The 21,766-nt window shown below is 37.0% G+C and overlaps 1 protein-coding gene across 15 annotated transcripts in view; it reads right to left on the bottom strand.

The window, feature by feature from the left end:
- Positions 1–21,766, bottom strand: part of EEA1 (early endosome antigen 1) — a 334,518-nt gene that overhangs the window by 196,130 nt on the left and 116,622 nt on the right. For 10 of the 15 annotated variants that reach the window (XR_014952308.1, XM_085570232.1, XM_085570231.1 and 7 more), the window contains 12 exons: positions 17,660–17,787; positions 13,834–13,888; positions 13,631–13,696; positions 12,748–12,787; positions 11,819–11,926; positions 11,611–11,732; positions 9,996–10,151; positions 7,468–7,584; positions 5,130–5,468; positions 1,568–1,717; positions 468–587; positions 44–247 (listed from right to left, as the gene is read on the bottom strand). Coding sequence is in view for 14 of the 15 variants with exons in the window: in XM_085570232.1 (XP_085426358.1) it covers positions 44–247; positions 468–587; positions 1,568–1,717; positions 5,130–5,468; positions 7,468–7,584; positions 9,996–10,151; positions 11,611–11,732; positions 11,819–11,926; positions 12,748–12,787; positions 13,631–13,696; positions 13,834–13,888; positions 17,660–17,787 (1,605 nt within the window). In the remaining variant the exon portion in view is untranslated. Of the gene's footprint in view, positions 1–43; positions 248–467; positions 588–1,567; positions 1,718–5,129; positions 5,469–7,467; positions 7,585–9,995; positions 10,152–11,610; positions 11,733–11,818; positions 11,927–12,000; positions 12,707–12,747; positions 12,788–13,558; positions 13,697–13,833; positions 13,889–17,659; positions 17,788–21,766 lie in introns of those variants that run through there. The other 5 variants (XM_085570238.1, XM_085570235.1, XM_085570239.1 and 2 more) reach the window with 4 other exon arrangements.

Consider the following 21,766-nt stretch of genomic DNA (forward strand, 5'->3'; position numbering starts at 1 on the left):
CAAATGAGAATGAATGAAAAGAACCAGATCTTGAAGTTCTTACCTGTATTTGTAATGCATGGTTTTTCTCTTGTAGCTGGTTAAGAACTGCAGTTTCTCCTTCACCAGCTTGAATTTTTGCATATAAGTCCTCTCTTTCCTTTTCTAGCAGAGAGATGTTGTCCTTACTTTTTTGAAGCAAAGCCTCAAGATTTTGAATTTTTTGGTCCTTATCTCCAATTTGTCGTAGTACTTGCTCCAGATCATTCTAGACAAGATAATAGTATTTAATTATAGGACCTTAAAAGTTGCGTCTAATGCATATTGGATAAATTTATCAAACACTTGCTGTATATTCTAGTCTAGATTTATAAGTTAATTTCTTGAAACTAATATAATTCCTGCAAGTCACTTTTAGAAAGAATAAGTACGTAGCATAATGAAACCCTGGAACCCACTTTCACATGACAATATAATAACTACATTACCTGGGCTTCTCGTAGTTTTGCTGTTGTATTTTGCTGAAGTGTCTGCTGCTCCTGGTGCTGCTGCTTTGCCTTTTCTAATTGATGTTGCAATTCTGTGGAAATTGCTGCTTTTTCCTTTAGCTGAAAAAAAACCCCAAAACCAAATACCAAACAAACCGGACTAGTAAGTGGGAAAAAAGCACCACTCAGTATGCCAACTGTACTCAATGGTCACTCTAACTATAAAAGATTTTAGTGTAAACATGGATATTTAAAAACTTGCATAAAAACAAAATCTGTAATGCTAGATGAATATCTAATCAAAGCATTCATTATAATTAATCGGTGAGATTCTATATCACAAGCGAGAACTATAAAAGAATTATCAGACGCATGTAATTTAGCTCTCAAATAATCTAAAACATAAGAAATTTTTAGTATGTTTTTTGCAATAGTTGTTAAGATGTAATAAAGATACCAGTAAAACAACATTATTACTTTTTTTTGCAATTTCAGTAGCAACTGTCAGTCATTATTTTAGTAGTAACTCCAGTTTAGCAGTCTCTCCACTTCTATACTAGTCAAGGCTTTGCATATTAGCTACAGTTTAAAGCTTTGACAACATACCACTCAGATACTTGGCCAATCCCCCTACAGTCAGCAGAAAATCAGCAACATATACAAGATATTCATTAAAACAAATAAACATTTATAAAACAAGTGTTTTCTGCTCATCCAACCCACACTGGTTATTAACTATCAATAACCTGCTGTACATGTTTACTTTTTCTTCACATAGGGCTTTATCTTAAAAAAATATCTACATACAAAACTACCCCTATGGGCCTACGTGCACATAAGTTATTTTTCACAAGACCCTTAGACAAAGCTCATACATGCAAAATGCACAATTTTTGTTCATTTGTTAAGCACCACAAACACACATACATCTGTAAAGACAAGCAGCATCTAAGAAGATTTTGATAATTTTACTGTAAGTCCTTGACAGTATTAGTCAAAAGAAATTCCAATGAAAAACAAATTTTATAAACTGCAATATCACAAGTGTGTGTACAGACATATCACCAGAACAAACTATAGAATCAGTATAAAAACCCCACCTGCTCTTCAGCACGAGAAAGTTTTAACTGTAGGTCAGCCACCTGCTGTTCTTTGTCCATCAGTTTCTCACTGGACAGCTGCCTCTGTTCCTTGAGCCGTCCATGCGCTTCCCCTAACTGGCGCTCTGTTTCTAGGAGTTTACTGTGCAACTGCAAAAAAGAGGATCCACTTTTTCAGTCATTCCTTAGCCGACAGTGACATAGACTCATTTTGTGCAATGTTTATGCAAAGTTTTCCTAACCCAGACCAAAACAAGTCCATGACGTCCTGAAGTCATGTATGTACCTCCTACACCTCAGAAACACAAATCATGTTAAAAAAACAGTATCAACGGCACATGCAAGAAGAGATATTCAAAAAAATAGGTAGGAAGGAGCCAGAAACATCCTCATTTATCTACAGAAGCCCTTCAAAACAAATTAAAGAGATTTAACAGAAAGAGGGTGGTCCTTCAAAAGCATAAGGACTATCGTGTAAAATAATGATGCTTTGAGCCATCTCGGCTTATCCCATTCACCAGCTGACTCCTGTAAATCCAGTGGCTGAAGCACCCTGCTTTTATCTGCTCCACTGCCTCCCACAATGCACTGTTCTGCTAGAATATTAAGACTGTAATTTTGAGCTTGAGCTGGCTACATCAATGGCATTCGTTCTCTGCAGAGAAGAAATACATGAACAGTCAGTGTAGAGTACATGACAACTTTGGTGACTTATAGTCCATTACCTTCCAGTAGCAAAGAGTAAGTAGGTGGATGTGCTCTTCCAGATGGACATAAACTTGCTTCATGATTTTATCAATCATCAAAAGCAGTACTGCACCATCTTCAAAGTGCAAGGATGGCCTTTTACAATTCACTGTTCTAAAAACCTCTTTTCATAAAATCAGCTTACTCTATGTGAAACTCCACTATAGGTCCTGACTCCTGACTACTTCTACATGAACACACTCAAGGACACAACGACTTGTTAATTCAGGGCAAAACCAGAGAAAGGATCAGACCTTGCAGCACAGCAAGAACTTTCCTTAAGTTGTGGGAAAGCTATGAATGACGCTTGTACCCCCTATGCATTTATGTCCAAGGCCCTTGAACCATTCACCTTTTAAATCCAAGATCTCCCTTCAATACCCCTAAACCTTCCTCATGCTTTCCTTAAATCCCTACTAATATCCATGCAAAAAGCAGCCTAATTTTACTGTTCACTGCAAGCAACCACTGTTTGACTAACTGGCTGCCTAGCAGAGCAGAAAAAGGAACAGTAACTGTGATACCATTACACTTTCCACCTAGACATTAAGGTGGGGTGAAGCTTCTCTCCTGCTGTTACCCAAAGAATTTAATACTGAGGGACTTAACACTAAAGTCCTTTGGGCCATGTGTCAAAATTTAGCTCAAGTTATCAAAAAATGCAAGAGTTTAAAGGGTTTGGAGACAGGGAAATAAATGTATCCATTACTTACCTTCTTAAAAAAAACACAAAAAAACAACAAGCTAAATTATTTGCCCACAGCCACAAAAATCATGAGTGAAAAGCTGTTTGGCATGTGGCCAAGATGCTGCCTGCTAACAGTGACTGTACAGTTGAGAACGAGGTAGGAGAAGAGGGAGGACAGAGTGAGGAGAGAAACTAATATCTCCCCCAGTAACAAAGAACATTTGTCTTTTCTTGCAGGATCACCAAATTATAAATATTTCCTCCTCACTAAAAATACAAACAAGAACTGTAGGAAAAAATCTATTGAAGAAAGGGTGCAACAAGACAACTATTAAGTATTCATGGCTATGCTGATGCTGGGAGAAAATGTTTGGAAAGAGGGATATCAGTAAACAATATTTTACACTAGTTACTTTTATTACAGGCATGGTTAAGTATTTTTGAAGAACTTTAAGATTACATGTCCTGTTTAAGTAAACAAGACCGTAAAATCCAGGACTAACCAATGATACAGAAGGCAAAAAAAATCATTAAAAAATATATAGACTTTGAAAGATACAATCAAGCATCTTCAAGTAGATTCAAGTTTTCTCAACAGAATTTATTAGCAATTAAAATTTCTTCAAAACTGAAGGACTCCAGACTCCCTTGTCCACAACCTTCTCTTACCACTGTGCTGGAACCAACCAACATTGTAAATGAAGTTTCTTCAATTAAGATCACTTCTTCCACATCACCCAAATTCTAAAATATACAAACGTAACCAAACATGCTCTCATTCAAATGAATTTTGAGAACATGACAAGGATTCTTTAAAAATGTGATTTCACTAAACAACTATACATATACTTCCCTAAACAGAATTCATATTCTAAATGTAAGCTAATGGATTACATGCATAGAAAGGTAATTCCAGTGAAGTACCAAGTGAATAAATATGAGGAATTTAGTCTTACAATGGTAAATGAACTCTTATTTGCAGGAAGAGAAAGGAAAGTATGTTTATGCTTGGCTTTTCTTTTATACCATGTACAAAGGAGCTTTTTTCTTGCACTATTCTTTTACTACACAATTCTAAAAAACATCCTGAAGTCCAGCACCTTGTTGAAGATGTCTTGCTTAGGTAGTCTTCCTTCCCAATGGTATCACCAGAGAATGTGTCATGCCTCCATTTCCTTTCATAGGAATTCATTCAGCAATACCATCCTCCTCCTTAATTTTGCCACCCCAAAAATCCTTCTTGAAAATGCCCTCTGAGGCTGAAGACAGATTTCAGGTCAACCTCTTGGCTATGCTTCTGTTGCCCAGGCAGTTTCACCAAATGCAGATAACTAACATAATTATCTCCTCTCACCCTGACAGAAGACTGATAGGAGAAGGAAAGAAATTCTGGGGATGTAATACACACATAAACGTGGTTCAGCCAAGTCACAGTTCTTCCAAGATAAACTATACACAGGGAGCTTGCAGCTTGATACGTTTCAGATTTTACAAAGGGTTGAAAACCCAAACACACTCACTTTAAAATAAATAAGCTTTAACAAGATTAAAATTAAGTATGTCATACTAACAAATAAAGATATAATTGTTTACATCTTAAGACTGGACATGATTATTACTGGTACACAAATATTTCTCCAGTCTAACACATTACTCTCCAAAAAAAGAAAAACTGAATTCAACCAGCCTCAAGTTTCAAAATGCTCAATGTTATATGAAACTCCTACTTCTCTCAGCCATTTGCCTCAGCAGAATAATAGATTCTGGTGGGGGGATGTATGTTCTGGGTGCTCTCCCAGCTACCAGCAACATAAAGAGAAGATGTTTGGGGAGAAACACTAAGGAAGCAACATTAAGATTTTAAATGACCCTGGCTTTTCACACTAGATATTCCTTATTATATTCACTACTCAGACTTAAAGCAAATCAAGCACTGTTCAATTCTAATGCAAAACCAAGACTGACTTTTCTCAAATTTCTTATAGAGTGCTGGTTAATTACTCTTTCAAATAAGGAAATGTATATGCATGTCCATAAGAAATATGCATGTGCAGTTTTTTAAACTTATGAGATTATTTTTAAGGAACTATTCAAACATGATGTTCTAGGAGGCTTAAGGAAACTCACCTGACTGAGCTCGCTTTGGAGTTGCAGGCCATGCTGCTCTTTTTCCTCCCTCTGCTGCTGGAGCTGTTTACATTCTGCCTTAAGATGCTGGTACTTTGTCTCTACTTCAGACAGCTCTTCTTTAAGTTTCTGGCTTGCTGCTGCCTTCTCATCTAGCTCTGTCTGTAATCTCTGTACTGAGGCCTCAGACGCAGACAGCTTTGCTTGAAGCTGTTGGCAGTCCAGGTCCTTCTGGTGAAAACTTGCCTGCACATTCTTCTTACTCACAGATACTTCATTGTGTTTTTCTTCCAGCTGGGTGTAGTCCTGTTCTTTCTTCAGCAGCTTCTCAGTCAGACTCTGTGAAGAGAGTTACATAGCAATTCAAGCACAATTCTGCTTGCAGCAGTTCAACGTATTATTCAAATTTCTTTCTAAGTGTAGATGATGAACAGTGAAGAATTTGTTAAAAAACATTATTAAAGAAAATATTAACCTCTATCTTGTATTACACATGTTGGTTCTGGAGCCCATACAGCACACAGTTTCAACTGGAAATACTGTTTTTCATATTCTCACATAAATTCATTTCCTCTGAGAACACGACACAAACTCTATTTCCATATCCTGACAACTAATTTGTTTTCCCTGAATGTTCAAATCAACTTAATTACAACTGCAATTGCTTGGGGAAAAGCTGAAAAGTTTTCCATGACACTATCTTCTGAGCTACAGGTCCTTACTGGCCTCTGCAATTACAGTGCTTTAAAAATGACAAAGAGAGAGTTCCAGCTGGTCTGAGAAAACTGACCCTATATACTTACATATACCCCTGTTCTTCTTAGTATAGTGCCCGAAAATATAAGAAACAGCTTTCTTGCTTAAAAAAAAGCTTTCTCAGCTGTCTTGAGGTTGTACATAAGCTTGAAAAACTTTGCATCAATGCACAGAAATATCTTCCCACATTGTAACTGGATTGATTATAAATTGATTATTGATTAGAAATCAATGCTCATATCAAATATATTAGATTCTATATATTCTACATATAATGTGTTCTATCATGAATTAATGGCTCCTCCCTGACAGATTTTTCATGGATGACACACTGTTCAAACTGGAAGCAATTTCTCTTACTGGAAGCTAGTCTTACCTTTTCCAATTCTAGGTCCAACTCCTCCAGGGCCAAAATTCCTTAGCTAGCACATAATTCTTATGGATACCACCTTACAAAAAGCTGCATTAAGAGATGGCTGTAAACTGCTTTAAGTCACTAAAACTGCAAGAGGAAAAGCAGTTCACTCCCACTTCATCTCTTCCTATTCCTCAAGATGTGTTTGAGATTAAACTGACATAGCAGAGGACTCTCTCTTAATGTGTGATTATCTTATGCATCAATCTGTTTCACTCCTCGTTGTTAATGAAATACCAAAAGAATCAAGAAAGGGCTCTATATTTTCAGCAACACTTCTGCCAAAAGCTTGCTCCATTGTTGCTTGTCTGTGGAAAATTACAGCATGACAACTCTTACTTTTTCAGTTCCACACCTGATTTAGTGAACCAGAGTCATCCTGGTGAAGGTAGTTTCATTTACCAAATCTTAATTGCACCTTCTTATATTTTTTGCAAATGCTTTAATATTAGATTACATCAAATGCACTCTGTTTGGTCCCCGCCCTTTCCTATTTCCAAGGCTGACAAGGTTCCTAGTAAATGCATGTATGTAATGTCCAGTTCATACTGGTGTTACATGCAACATAAAGCAGTACACATCTTGGTCCTTGTTTCCTGTCCCCCTTTATTTCCATTTTTACTCCCACAATACATGACTTCTAAATACAAATACAAAATGCAGCAAGCTCAAAGAGCTCTGATAACAACTCTCAAAGAATCTAAGTTGAGAAGTTTCTTGAATTAATTTCCATTTTCTACCATTCATGATGCCAGTAAATGGCCTGAAAAATATGACAAAAGTACAATCTAAAAGCCAAGAAACTGGAAAACCAACAAAGAGAACTCAGAATATCTTTCAAATTATGATTTTTAGGCAAATGTATTATTTCCAGGGATACTACTTTTAATGTGTGAGATGGCAAATCTGCTTAATGATAGGAACGCATAAACTACAGCAATTAAAAATTTGGAATCATAACAACCTAAAGAATTTCAGTTGTAGGATATGATGATCATTAAAATATGGTGTTTGTTTGTGCATTGTAATAGTCCAATTGTTAAACAAAATGGCAAAGGAATTCTCAACTCCTGCAAAAAGTTAGTCTTCAGTGCTTCCGAAGGCATTGTGTGATGTGTTTCCATTTTAATGTGAGCTGACAAGCATAGGAAATAATAGCATTCTCACCTGATTCTTTTGTTCTAGCTCTTTGACTGAACTTTGAAGTTTTTGCAGCTCCTGAACATACACAGCTACCTCCTGAGGTCCTTTGGCAAGTTCAGCTCTTAATTGGTTAATGGTAGCCTAAAAAGACAAAAAGAAAAATCCACATTTAAAACAAAGCTTTCCACGCATAATCCAACAAAAGCAAGATGTCTGGTAGCAAAATAAAAATATGTTTTCTATACAAATAAAAAGCCTAGGGAAAAAATCACCTGTAAACTAAGCTCAGAATACCATTAGAAGTATCACTGAGTATAATTTCGCAGTTGAGATTCATTTATGTTCTATTTTGGAAGATGAAAATCTCATTCAATCCAATAGCAAATGCCAGGTTGAACCCAAAATTGATGTAAACTGTAACAGATTATCTATTCCTAATTATCACAGTTCTAGCCAAAGGTGAAACCTTTCCAAGTCATTCCAGTTACATGGCCAAAATCTTAGCTGCTCTAGGAAGGGAAATGTGCTGGAAAAGGCTCTAGAAGCAAGTCTGGCATTTGATGCAAACTTGGTGTGTGACTTTTGGACACATCAACCCTGCAGGTCAGCATAATCGGAGGAACAATACTACCCCATTAAACAGGATCACTACAGAACAGAATATATCAATGACTGCACAGTATTTGAATACAGTAATGGAAGAAAACAAGAAAAGCAGAAAAGCACTTTAGGGCATAGCTGCCCTAAAATATGTGTGTTAATGCACTCATTTCAAATACACTATATAGTAGTGACCTTTTCTAAAGAAGTTTTCCTTCCTGTTGTTCTCATAAGCAGAGATTTCAGCACAAATGCATAAATACTGAATTCAAAAGTGAACTAAAGCAGAACAGAAATAACAGACAATGACCATCCAATTTACAACCTCCCTATAGAAAAAGGAACACCAAAGAGAATATAAGAACACAGTATACGACTGCATACAGTTAACTGACTTTCTGTAACGCTGTGCTTTACAATGCTATTTCATAACAGCTGTTCGCTAAAACACATCCTAGGATTGGTCTTTTTTGGCCAAACATTCCAGGAAGTTATCAGAAAACAGTATGGTTATTTCATACCAAGAGAATATAATGCAGAAAATGTGCAGAAGCTTACAAAGGACACCACTGCAGCCTTTCCAGCTAGAATCATAATTTAAATGAATAAAGATCCATTTCTTGTTCACAATTCAGTAAGACCATCCCGCATTTCTTTCTTAACAGGGAAACACATCCTCTGTAAATATTCAGTCCTGGTATTTTCTTGCTGATGTGTCTGTATGAATAATGAACCATTAAAAAAACAGGAATGCTTCTGTTTAATAACATCTTGAAATGGTCTTCATATGACAGAAATTTGCTATAAAAAGGAAATGCTTTCAAAAAAATTTACCTCAAATTTAAGTGTCTCTATCAGAAAGCAGAAAAATAAAATGGGTAAAATGGAAAGATGGAAATAAGCAGTCACAAAAGCTGTAGTAGACAGACCTCCTCAAATTTGTTTTACATATATTCCAGCATTCCTAATGCCTTTGCTTAGTGGGAGGGAAAAAAAAAATAAACTAACAGAAATACACTAGTCATGGCTTTATGAAATTTACCCTCAATTTAGGCTACTAATTTTGTTTATGTCTTTGGGCACTCAAGTTAACAATCAAGCCCAGGTGCTGCATTTAATGAAGATTTTTAAGATATTGAAACAAATCCCAGTAAGCAGAGATTCAGAGCAATGCTTAGCTCCAAAGCAGTGCAGCTGTTTTCATAACACATTCACTATGCAGGAGCCACAGTAGTGAAAAGCTAAAGATGAAAGGAACCCCTCAGTATAAATATTCATGTGAAACATGTAGATGCCAGTTTCAGATACAGCTCTGAAAAAAGGTATAAACACCCAAAAGATTTAGGTGACAATTGTACACTATACTATTCTTCGCATCCCTCTCCTGTAGTATTTGAAGATGCTCATATAGGGCTAATACAATTTTTGTTATTTTCACCCATACTGAGCATTTATCTTATTTTTGAAAGCCAATATTAATATGTGTATCCTCAGCCAGCCTGTAAAACCAGCAAAGGATGGTGTAAAAACTACTTTAAACTTTCAGCCCTTGATGTGTTCTTGAAGAGCAAAGCTGAGATGAAACATGGTCAAACATTTATGTCAAGCACTGCAGCCACTATGCCAATGAAGGACTTCCAGTTCTTATTTTCTTATGCACAACACGTAGCAAAATTGTGTTTTAGCCAGGAGCTGTTTGAGACAGTTTGAGGGGTAGAGTCTTCTTAAAGAGGCAAATCTAAGATGCTGCATCTCTCTTCCTCTGCTTGTATAGTGGAAGTCATAACTGACAGAAGAGCAGAATAACCAAAACGTTTGAAGAAGTTAGAAGATTTAATTAAGAAGAATGCCTTTTCATTATGATTAATTATTATTTTCCATTTTCATATGATAACCACAGCAAAGCTAGATATCACAACTTTATGTATGATTATTATGCATGATTATTATACCTCAGAGTTAGCCTGCTCAGCCTGCAAGTGCTTGCACTCATCTTTCAGCTTTTCAGATTCTCTTTCACGTTCCAGGGTCATTTTATCCATCAGTGTTTGAACTTGGACCAGCTCCTTTTTCAGGACAGCCACATCTTCCACACCAGGCCTTTGTAGCTGAAAAGTTGTGAGCAGTGAGCAACATCACAATGGCAGACATGCTTCCAGTGTCAATGTCATTTCTAAAAATCTATCAAATCATCCATTTATAGACAAGGTGACATATACAGTACTACAGCTAGGCTTAACGAGAAAAAAAAAAAAAAAGAGCTAAAAATCTCCCCAGAAAAACCCCAAAACCACAGAGAAGTGCTTATAATTCCCAAAGAAAAGAGTATTTAAGGGCTAATTTTTAGTTTTTGTCTGCTAAATTTTGATCTTGCCGACTGATTTCAACCAAATCTGACAAAAGGAAAATTGTCTCAAAGATTTAATTTGTGTAACTTTTATGTAGGTAGATGGCTAGATACAGGATACTGCCCCCATCTTCAAGAATTATTCCAGAAAATCACCACAGACAAAACAAAAAGGGCAGTTGAAGGCAGTGTCTTGAAGATTCTGTCAGATACGGCTCATACCAAACACACAAGTAAAATCTGTTGGTAATTGCATCTCAAGCACCATATCATCCCTCAGCATGAAACAGTATGGAGGGAAAGGAGAGGGATGGCAACTAGGAGAACTAAAGAAAGCAGAGAAAATGAGTGTTGGCATCTTTAGAAGAGAAAAGGAACAGAATAAATGATAAGGAAAAGGCAAGAGAAGAAGCAACTGAATAGGGAAGAATGGATAGGTCCAACATTTGAGCAGGTCCAATAGGCCCTTAAGGGCAGTCAGCTACAGGGAAGAAGGGGGATAAACAAGTCCTACTTTCCTCCAGAGTCTAAACAGTAGCTGAGTGTGATAAACTAGGAAATTCCTTGCATTACTGCTTTAGAAGTTGCCCAACATGCTGAGTCACTGCGATTGCTCCCTGAAGCCATGGCTGAATATAAAAGTCATCAGGAGGCCAAATTCTGGAATACACACACATTGGTATTATCAGCCAAGCACAAGAGGGACAAGATTAACATAGGCATGATGATGACAGCTGCCAGTTTTTCAGCCACCATGTCACACAACACCTCTCTGAGCACTTTTTAAAAATCCAGCTGCCCAAGGACAGTCAGAGCATAACACCTCATGGAAAAAGAGCGACATAAAGATAGCTGTGGAAGATAGCAATGGCACACTCCAAGTTCAGGTCTGTGCAGCATATCGATATGCGTAACACGCTGCAGAAATGCTGAAAGGCAGAGCATCAAACGAGAAGACTATAACATAATGCAGCGTGAATTTTAGTGTATGTCAGAAACAAAATAAAATTTCTCATTGGAAAATCACTGAAAATGTAGATCAAAAACAATGGTACTCTGAACTTTTTCAGCCCACAAGCAGATATCTTCAAGTTCAACAGAGTTTCACTGCTTTAAAACTGTGTTTGCAAGCATTTAAATAAATGCCTCCCTTGACTTGAAAACAACAAAAACATTAATGTGACTTGAAAACAACAAAAACATTAATGTGATGTGAATACCAGTTCTGTCTTTAAATCTTCTACTGTACTTCTCTCTTTCTGCAGTTCTTGTCTCAGATTTGTCACTTTCTGTTCTGCACCTTCCCGAAGGCCGATTTCTTCATCATACTTTGATTTAAGATCTAATAAGAAAGAAGTTGAATAAATGAACCCTTTCACAAATTGCACAAGTAAAGAAGAGAATCAGATCTCATTCTAATACACTTACCCACAATTTCAGTGGCCAGTTGTGCTGCTTTTTGCTCAAATAAGTCTTTCATTTGCTTAATGTTAAAATTTTCTACTTGGATCTCTTCTAGTTGCCGTTCTAATGATTCTATTTCCATAAAAAGAACAGTATTATTTTCTAGAAGAATCAGGACAATACAGTTCTTCATGCTCATAACTAACCATGAGAGGTGAATATGTAATCCGAAATCCCTTAACATCTAATCATCTTAGCAAAGTGAACAACTTTACTGAAGTTAAATATCTGCAAGCATGTTGCCAGGGTCACTAGTTGAGTACTCTGCAGGATTAAATACATATTCGTTTTCATTGGTCACAAATAGCTCTTCAGATCACTGCAACATGATGCTGAACTCCAAGCCCTGAACTGTAATTAAAAGCTTTAACCAATATCAGTCAGATAGTTTATGTTTAAATAGGGAAAATTTCATTCTAGGAGAGCCTCATGGAGAAAAACTGAGCAAAAATTATGGGTCTTCAAACAGGAAAAAAAAATATTCACTGTTTTCTTTGCTAGCAATGAGCACAGAAAAACATTTCATAAAACCAGCACTGAAAAATGCTATACTTTTTAGCTTATATAGGATAGTGCTATAGTATATATCTGACTGCTTGAATATATGAAATTTTTAAAGAAGTGTTCAAAATGCCTCAAGAGAACTGCTTTCAGATTCAGTACTCCCGTTTTGCTTCTAAAAATTTCAAACCCTGAGCCTCTGGAACATTTCCCAAGACTACTGCTTAACCTAAATAGCTCTTAATAGATCTTAAAATGCATTTTTTTGCCAGCAATTGTAACATTCTAGCTTTCTAGCTCTTTCTTTTACCGAAAGTGCGAATTAACCTAAAAGCTAAACCAAAATAAATTCCAAAGCTGTGCAGAAATTAATATAATAAAATGTTAGCCACCTGTAGACGTAGCTGTTGTCAATCCATCAGATTTAGATTCCTTAAGAAAACAAAATAAATGCAGCATTAGATAGTAGCAATAAAAACTACTACTTCCAAAGTTCATCCATTTTTTGGAAAAGACAGGGAAACGAAGAATTCTGTGCTCAAATACTGCACAGCAGAATAAAAATACCTGAATTCAAACAGTTGTATTTGGAAGCCTGGAAAAGGCCAAGATGACTTTTCATTTCAGATATTGCTACACTATTAAGGTTTCCACTGATAAGGCTCCAGTAAGAATGCCTTCCCCCTCCCTTTCCTCACTACAGAAATCTGTCCTAAAAACAGAGGTTACAGACATCAATAAGTACATCCTGAGAGGGTGCTTTGTCAGAAAGCAATTTCAGAGGTTTTTAACTATCATGAATCTAAGCAACTCAATAGTAATAAAAAAAAAAAGGGCTTCCTTTAGGACACAACACACTACAATTTGCCTTGCATTATTTTTTGAGGTCAGCTGGACACCTATGAACTACCACTGCTGTTTTCCAAACGTTCTTACAAGAAAGACTCCAACAGCCTTTTCTCATAAAAAATGAAGCACCACATTCAATTTACTTTCCTTAATAAACTGAGTTCTGAATAAGCTCAACAGAAGGAAAAGTCTAAGGTGAACTTGTAGTAAGTAGTATGGAATAGATAGTAGTATCTAGTCTGACTTTGTTCTTTACCTTTACATACACAGTTACATTGTGTAGAGATAACTAGCTTTGTTTGCAAGAACACGCCAATATTTAAATTACAGAACTAACTAAATCAGGCCACGTGCCTTACAAAAAAGGTTTAATCTTCAATGTCAATGCTGACGATAAACCTGCTTCAAGTATTTTAAAGCAATTACTTGCTGCCGCTGCCCCTGCAATTTCTCTAGTTCTTTCTTCAGCTCTTCTGAATACCATCTCTCCTCCTGAGGGGGAAAATGATAACAAAAAAAAAAAAAAAAAAAAGGAGATGGGGAGAGAGACTATAAATTTAGTTGCTTAAGACAGTGGAACACTTCAATTTGAAACAAAGAACCAAGTGCAAGTAAAATACATTTCCAACCTTCAGTGAAGCTTGCAAGTCTTGGACTTCTTGCCGGAGCAGTGATACTTCATCTCTGAATAAATATATCCACAGAGTGGAGAAAATGAATACATAGGGGTTATAGTTTGTCAATTACATACAAATTGTAAGGTGGGTTAAGTAATTGGACTGATAGCCATGTACTACATAGATATAACTTACATATTGATATTTATTTTTAGGTTTTTTTTTAAACTTGTAACAAACAAGATTAATATCAGCTTGCACATCTCCTGAAAAATGCTAAACATATTAAATGGAAAAGTAAAGAAATAGATATGAAAAAAAGTCTCATGAAAACAGAATCTAAATCTGAATCAGTGCATCAGCTCAACCACATGAGTTCACAATGACAAAGCTATGCATTGGGACATTTAACTGGTTTGCATGCCTTCATACAAAAAGGACAGTTTTCTTCTCCTTCACTTTCAATATCATGTAAAGGAACACTGCTAAGCAACAGCGTGCTATCTTAACCCTGAAATATGCAGTTACATAATTTTTAATCCACACAGCAATTTGGTATGCCCCACAGATATATTCACTTAATGGTCTGAATATTTAAAGCCTTAGAATTTTAAATTCTCAAATTTCATGCTCAAGCCTCCAGCCACACAAGAACACGTGATCCAAGGCTAGAACAGTTAGTAATTGATTGATACAGAACCCTTTAAAATAACAGCTCTCCTTAGAGAGTTGCACAACTATACACACAAGCATAATGTTGCATTACGGAGATACAGCCACTCCTAATCAAGAATACAAAGGTTATTAAAATAATGCAAAAATGTCCTTTCTTATTGTTTGTACAGTGGCAACACTAAGGGTTACACAGAATATATACATGAGGGTACCAGTGCCAAAAAATCCTCTTAAGTTTTATACCATACAATTTTATTGCTGCTGGTGTGCATTATCCCCTCCTCCACAGATGTTCTTTCAAATTATCTCAGGAGAAAAGAAGACACCAAAGCAAGTAATTCCTCAGCTAAACTGGTAAGGAATAAATTTAATCCACATTACCATATTAACATCAGGTCAGGGTCATCAAGTAGCAAGTGAAACATGCATTTGAACCAGTGGAGCAAGAACTCCAAGGTGCATCAATTTTAATGACAAAACAAACATGGGATATTGGGAGATCTATGTTTTTTCAGAGGAAAATTTTGTTATGTACACATTATTCTGCCTGTGTGATACATTCACTGGAGGTTTGCAAGTACAACTTTACTGAGGCAGGTATAGCTACATTCCAAAACATGTACATTGGTTGTGGGTGGAGAAGAGGGAGTCACTTTCTCATCAGTACAAGTAAATAAATGAGCTAAGATTCAGATCTAAGTTTATAAATAAAAAAGCAGGTGGAACAGTTAGCTGTAGTGAAGTTGAACTGAACATATACCAGACCTGCAATACCAAAGCATTTAATATGCCTTGGTCTTCACAACAGATTGAAGGGTTGAGTTGTATAAATCAAGTTTGTAATAGAGTGGAAGGTGGAGGGGAGGAGAATGGAATCAGTTTGTAATATAAGGAGCCTTCTACAGCAGTTGCCTTGATATCCCCAACAAAATCTTGCTCAACCATTCTAAAATAAAACCTGAATTTAGTTTAACCAGTGGAAAATGCATGGGGGGTGGGGGGGCTTTAGGGGCATTAGTGTAAGGGATCACTACAGGCACTGTAACTTTGCTTTTCTTCCCATCATCCAATCCTCACCAAAGCTCCTTTTCTGCTAGCAATGTGACTATCCTTTCCTCCTCTCAACACATCTGAGCCTACCAACTGGAAAATCCTTAGTGCCTTTTCACTCCATCCACTCTGTTGCTCACCTGTAAAGCCAGTGCCTCCACCCTAGAACTGAGTACTGATAGCCTTGCTGAATTACACTGAGGGGAATTACATGATTTACTCTCGGAACATATTCATCATGGGGAGTGGGAGGAAGAGGAAACTGTAATTCCCAGTACTTAACTTGTCCTATTTACTACATATGGAATTTCACCTCCCAGTCTTGGTCCTAAGAATTGCACATAAGCTTCACACATGGAGAGCAAGTGGAATGGCACCCTGCTGCAGGCTGCAATATTCCTTTAATATTGAATTCCAAGGCTTGGAAAAACATATTTATGTTGAATGAGGGTTTTTTCAAGCAAGCACACAAATGAGTAGCATTAAAGAATGCCACACTAATAGGAAAATATAGCTCATGTGTTACACAATGGCTCTCACCAGACTCCCTTTATTCCATCTAAACTCCCTGACCTTGTCCACTTTTTCAGTTATGTGAGAGAAAACGAAAACTACTTGTCCTTAAACTATCATGAGTCAGAGAAAAATAACTAAATTTCACCAGCCAATATCTGGCTGGCTTTGGAAATTTGCAGGCATAAAAATAAGTATTTCATAAACTATATAAACAATATAGTTATGACAAATAATTTCCCCACGTGAATGCTATTATCCTACAAAAGTATCACTTCAGGTCAAAGTTGAACTACTCCAAAAAGACTTAAATCAGGCATAAAAAGAATATTCATTATTGAATAAATATGCACATCAGAAGCCCAATATGACTTTACTAGTACCCTATCACTTTATTCTGTATAAAGCCCCAATTTTGATTTCTTTTGATGCAGCAGCTGACAGAGAAGGCAACTACCCACAAGGAAGGAGTCTTCCAAGACTTCTGCTAATGCTGGCTCCTACTGGCCTGCCAGCTTCGCTCAGATCTGCATTTGGGTAACTGAAACATGTTATCTTCCACACTCTTTTCTCACCAAAGAGCCACCCTCTCTTGAGCTAGTTACATAAATACATGTCTTTCTTTCAATGTAATTATTTGTCATTTTGAGCCATATTTCTGGTTTTGATAAACATTTCAACTGTTTACTTCCCAGGATCAGCAGAAGCCACAGGGTCACGTGCTGAGTACCTCTGTGCTGCTCACTCTGACTCTCCTGTGTACAAATCAAGGGAGTCTGGGGGAGTGTGACAAAACAGCAGCATGGACTGCTCTTTACAGCAGCACAAAACAAGCACTGAACAGAAAAAGAATTAACAGGAAGCCAGGGGAAACCTCCAAGAAAAACTTTCCCAAAGCAACTCGGACTACTCAGTTAAACATTTCTAGAGAAAGCTTCACGTTATCAGTCGCTTCTACATACCGCTGCTTTCAAAAATGAAACAACCTGATATTCTCCCTAGGGATGTATTCAATAATATAGTTTTGACCAATAAATAAATAAATAAATAAACTAGTTAAGATTTCTCAAGATCAGCATGGATTTTCTGAAACACAGAAGGAGAATTACTGGCACACATAGAAACTTCTCAGATTTGCAAATAACTAGGTAATAAGGGAAGCTATTTAGGCAAATACTGATATTGTAATTGCCCAGTAACTACCCTAATTAACCAGGGACAAAATTGGGTTTCTTCTCTATCTTTAGGGTTGTCCTCTCCACTCTCCAATGATGATATTTCAGTTCTATGTTAGAAATCAGGAGAAACCCACATTTTTTCTGCCACACTTGTAAAAATCATTCTGGTCTGTAATGCTGCATTGTCTACTGAATCAGAAACAGGTGGCTTAATATCATAAACACATGTATCTGATTTTCACTTACTGTCAGATCAATATCAGACAATATAAGTTACAAGCTGCCTTTTAATTCTAGTTGGAAATGGGACCAGAACATTTAAATACTTGACTGCATAAATTCAAATTAATAAAGCCTTCAGTGTAACTAGAAGCAGCTCAACACTGGCAGAAAAGCACATGCACAAACAAGTACTGTTTCACCTTTCTGGTGACAGATGACCTTCCCCTCCATGAGTTGAATCAATGCCAGAATTATGAACTGCTTCATAATGCTTGAACAGCTCCTCTGCTGATCCATGAGACTTCATACAGAGAGGACAAATAAAGCCCTATTTCAAAAAGGAAAAACAAACAAACAAAAATATGAAATACCTTTCTTTTCCATCTTGTTTTTACACAGAACGGCAAATTTTGTTTCCACATTTAAGTAGTAAATGCAATTTCGAAGATTCATACTAATTCTTTCATGCTCAATAAGAATTTCTGCAATTAAAATGTTAGAAAATGTCTGCAAAAGGCACATTCCATTATTCAGTAGGTTTTTTTCCCCCAACAGTATTACATACTAGCAACAAAATTTTATTTAGCAAAACAAAAAGGACTGTTCTGCAATTCCTTCTCTGCCGCAACAAAACATTTTCCATACAACTTCCCATAAAATCCCATTCTTATTCCAAATAGAAGGTAGCAGCTGGAGTTTGGTCTTTAAAAAGGATATATAAAGATCCACTCTAAAGCACAGTTATTCATAAACCAATTATATTCATATTGAAACTACTGACTGTAATATGGACCGACAACTAAGAATCACTTTTTACCTTTCATATAATTAATTGTTAAGTACCATTCAGATAAATACCACATCAAGAAAATCAGATCTCTACAGCCTTAAGAATCTGAAATAATCCATTTTCTTTCCAGCATATATACTACAAGCTTACCAGAGTGGAAATTTAGCAGATCAATGCTCTCATTCCACCCATTAGCCCACAAATGAAACAGTGCTATGTTCCTCTCTATGTATCTCTAAACATTTGTGGAGTGCTCAAGCTGCCACTTACCAGAAGTACCATCCACCTAATTTTTCACAGTTTATTACATTTGGTATTGACTGCTGGACTACATGCTGGCTCCTCACTCATGTGGTTATCATGCCAACTCTGAGCCCAATTCCCATCCACATTTCAGCCCATGACAGTAGCTACACTGAGACATTCCCATAGTAAGAGCTAAAAACCTCATCTCACATTAAAGACTCCCTGTAATCCCTGTAATTCAAGCAGAGTAAAAGGGACATCATGTAAGTGGGGTGCCTGTCTTTAACTTTTTTAAGGCCCCCTGTCCCTTTAATTTGTTTCAAATATGCATTTTTACATTTATATGTTATTCTTAGGTTTCTTATGCCACTACAAACCAGTGTACTCCAACATTCAACCAAGGTTCTCCAGTATCCAAGATGAGAGCACTGCTCTAAATGGGACTATCACACTTCATCTAGCACAGGCTCACACACCAGTTATGAAGGACACATGAAGACTTTTGACACTTTTGTGCTCTTAACTTTGCATCTGGATGCTAACAGATTTAAATTTTAGGACAAAGTGAACATAATGAATGTGTATGTTGATAACCACAAATAGCATTCATTTATTAATTTGGCATTCACAGTATTTTGTTTCACGAGTCACTAAGAATTCAACAACATTTACAGAGTTTTAAGCCAGGAAAACTACCGTGTTCAGCTACTCAAATGTAGCCAAAGCTCTAAACAGAGCCTTCATAACTTCTATTATTTATTTAGTGTTTCAGAAATTAATTACTAAATACAGTTGCTTGTCATGTCCACCACATATCATATGGAAAATTAATTTTGTCACAACTATACCAAACAAAACAGAGTACTCTTTCCTAAGCAAGAAACAGGCATCCAACCTTAACAACCATTTATTTATTTGCAGAGTTGATCAGCACAGTTTCACTCCAGATTCAATCAAGTTAACTAATATATAAGTATACATACAGAAAATTTGTTCAGCTACTGGGTTCCCAGTAATGTTTATCTGATACAATTAGCATAGGATGCCAATGAGAGACACTCTTGAGTGCAAGAACCAGAGGTAGTTGCCTGGCACACAGCAAATGGCAATGAACAATAGGGGGTCACAAAATATAGGAGTGGGTTTTTTCCTAGTAAGCTTTATAAAGAAATAAGTCAATTTCATACAATGACAGTGCAACAGCGTCCTTTTGGGATGAAACTCTACTAAGCAGTTCTCAGTGTTGTGTTTAGCTTCCCAGTGATGGGAAGGTCTGCTGTTCATACAGAAAAGCTGCTCATGGAGAAAAGCATGTGTTCCTCATAGTTCTATTAAGCGTGTCTAGAAAGAATGAGTGCAGAAAATTGCTCTGGCCTCTCCTTCCTTTTGCCCTTTATCTCTTTTCATTTAAACAGCAAAATCTGGTTTTTTGCTTGGGTTTTTTTTTTTTTTTTTGTGGGTTTACTGTGCTTGTGGTTTATTCTGTGCAAATAGGAGCCCTAGAGAAGAGGAACGAATAGATTACATGTGCAATTAGCCCAGGGGGACAGCAATTGTACATTGCAATTATTGGGCAAAGCCAGCCAAGGTTTCCCAGGCAGGCACGGGAGGAAGATTTGAAGGCAAGGTCCACAAGGACAAGGGGACAGAGGCAGAGCAGAGCTGCCGAGCAAAGGGAATGTGCTGCAGTTGTGAGCCTCCAGAGTGGATGGGAGCTCTGGGGAGGCAGGCATACTGTCAGAGGGAGGAAACATGGACAAAACCTCCTCCTCTTGTTCTTAGAAACTGCCTTCCTCTCACACAAGCAGGCATAAAGTGAGGATCACCCACCAGGCTCAGGCTCTCCACTAGCACTGTCATGATTGTGTCTGGCCTCAGATTTGGGGGTCCTGTCACTGTTGGAGTCAGCTCTCACGTGCACCCCTTCTAATGCAGCTTTTGCTGGAGGTCTGACATACAGGCTGTAACAGAGTGAGCCATCACCCTCCGGCAACGAGGTGCTGTTGTTATGGGAAATGTCATCTGTCTTATACAGAGGTGGGCAGGAACACCAGCTCCTACAGATACAATCAACTACGACTCATACACCAGAGCCTCAAACTGCACAAATCCAGGAACCAGCTGCACCTCACAGACAGATAATATCCAGTGTCAACTCTGATGTCATCAGCACTAATTCAGTTATCTTTACAGAAGGAAAATCAGAATAATCAGGATACTTCTGGCAGCAGGCTGTAACAGCTAGAAGTGTATAAGTTTTCTGTATCTTCCCAAGAAGATCTTCCTAGGAATCCCAAGATTCCCAGTGACAATCTTGTTTCGGAAACTGGGTTGATGGATCACTAATTTTATCTCTTATAAAAAAATTAAAATTAAATACAACAAAAAATATATCTCCCAGTATCATCTTGAGATTAACTTTGTAAATATGTTCAAAAGTGTATTTTACTATTCTAAAGACAAAGTGTATTTTACCTTAGAATAGTAAAACACACTTTTTTGCAGATGCCTGCCAGTTTCATAGAAAACAAAAAATAAATCACAAGAACTGCATGCACTAGTTTTTATCAGGAAAAAGTTCTTGAGATCACCACAGAATATCAGAAACCATGCACAGACAGAACAATTTCTTTAAAAAGGCATTCAAACCAAACCCCAATATACATGCACAAACAACGAACTAGGAGATAGCACACAATTTACTGCTCAAAACAGCCCCTGACCCAATAGTCCAGGCATCCCAACAAGAATGAGTGAGACGCTAAATTTCAAATCCCAATTTTCTGATCCCAAGGGAAACCTTTTTTTTTCAGAAGGCCCATGAGCCATGCCAAGCATCAAGCACCACCAGAGTACCATGCTGTCTGCAGTAGGACAGACCTTCCTCAGTGCAAATACTCCAAAACACATGGGTTTCACTCAAAACAGAACAGAAACTGCTACACAGAAGTTTTGTAGGACATCTTGACTCAGCTTGAGTTATAATGCCAAATTTCACTAAAGATCTCAGACTTCTAGAGAGCACTAGAAGATTTTTTGACTTATCTTTCTCAAGATAGACTTACAAATAAGCCCAAAGAATGAAAAACTACTTATCTCCTCTAATAGTTGAGATTTATTTTCAGGCTTGATAAAGTTAAGCTTTTCAGTTCTCTATCTTCTTAAAGCCATTCAAGGTAAATTATTTCTTTCTGGTAACATTAATATTTGTATGAATCATTAAGACAGCATTCTTTGGGAAGTATGCCAGGATACTAAATGAACACTAGAA

This window comes from Lonchura striata, chromosome 1A, assembly GCF_050655825.1.
Source record: "Lonchura striata isolate lonStrDom1 chromosome 1A, ASM5065582v1, whole genome shotgun sequence".
Taxonomy (NCBI): domain Eukaryota; kingdom Metazoa; phylum Chordata; class Aves; order Passeriformes; family Estrildidae; genus Lonchura; species Lonchura striata.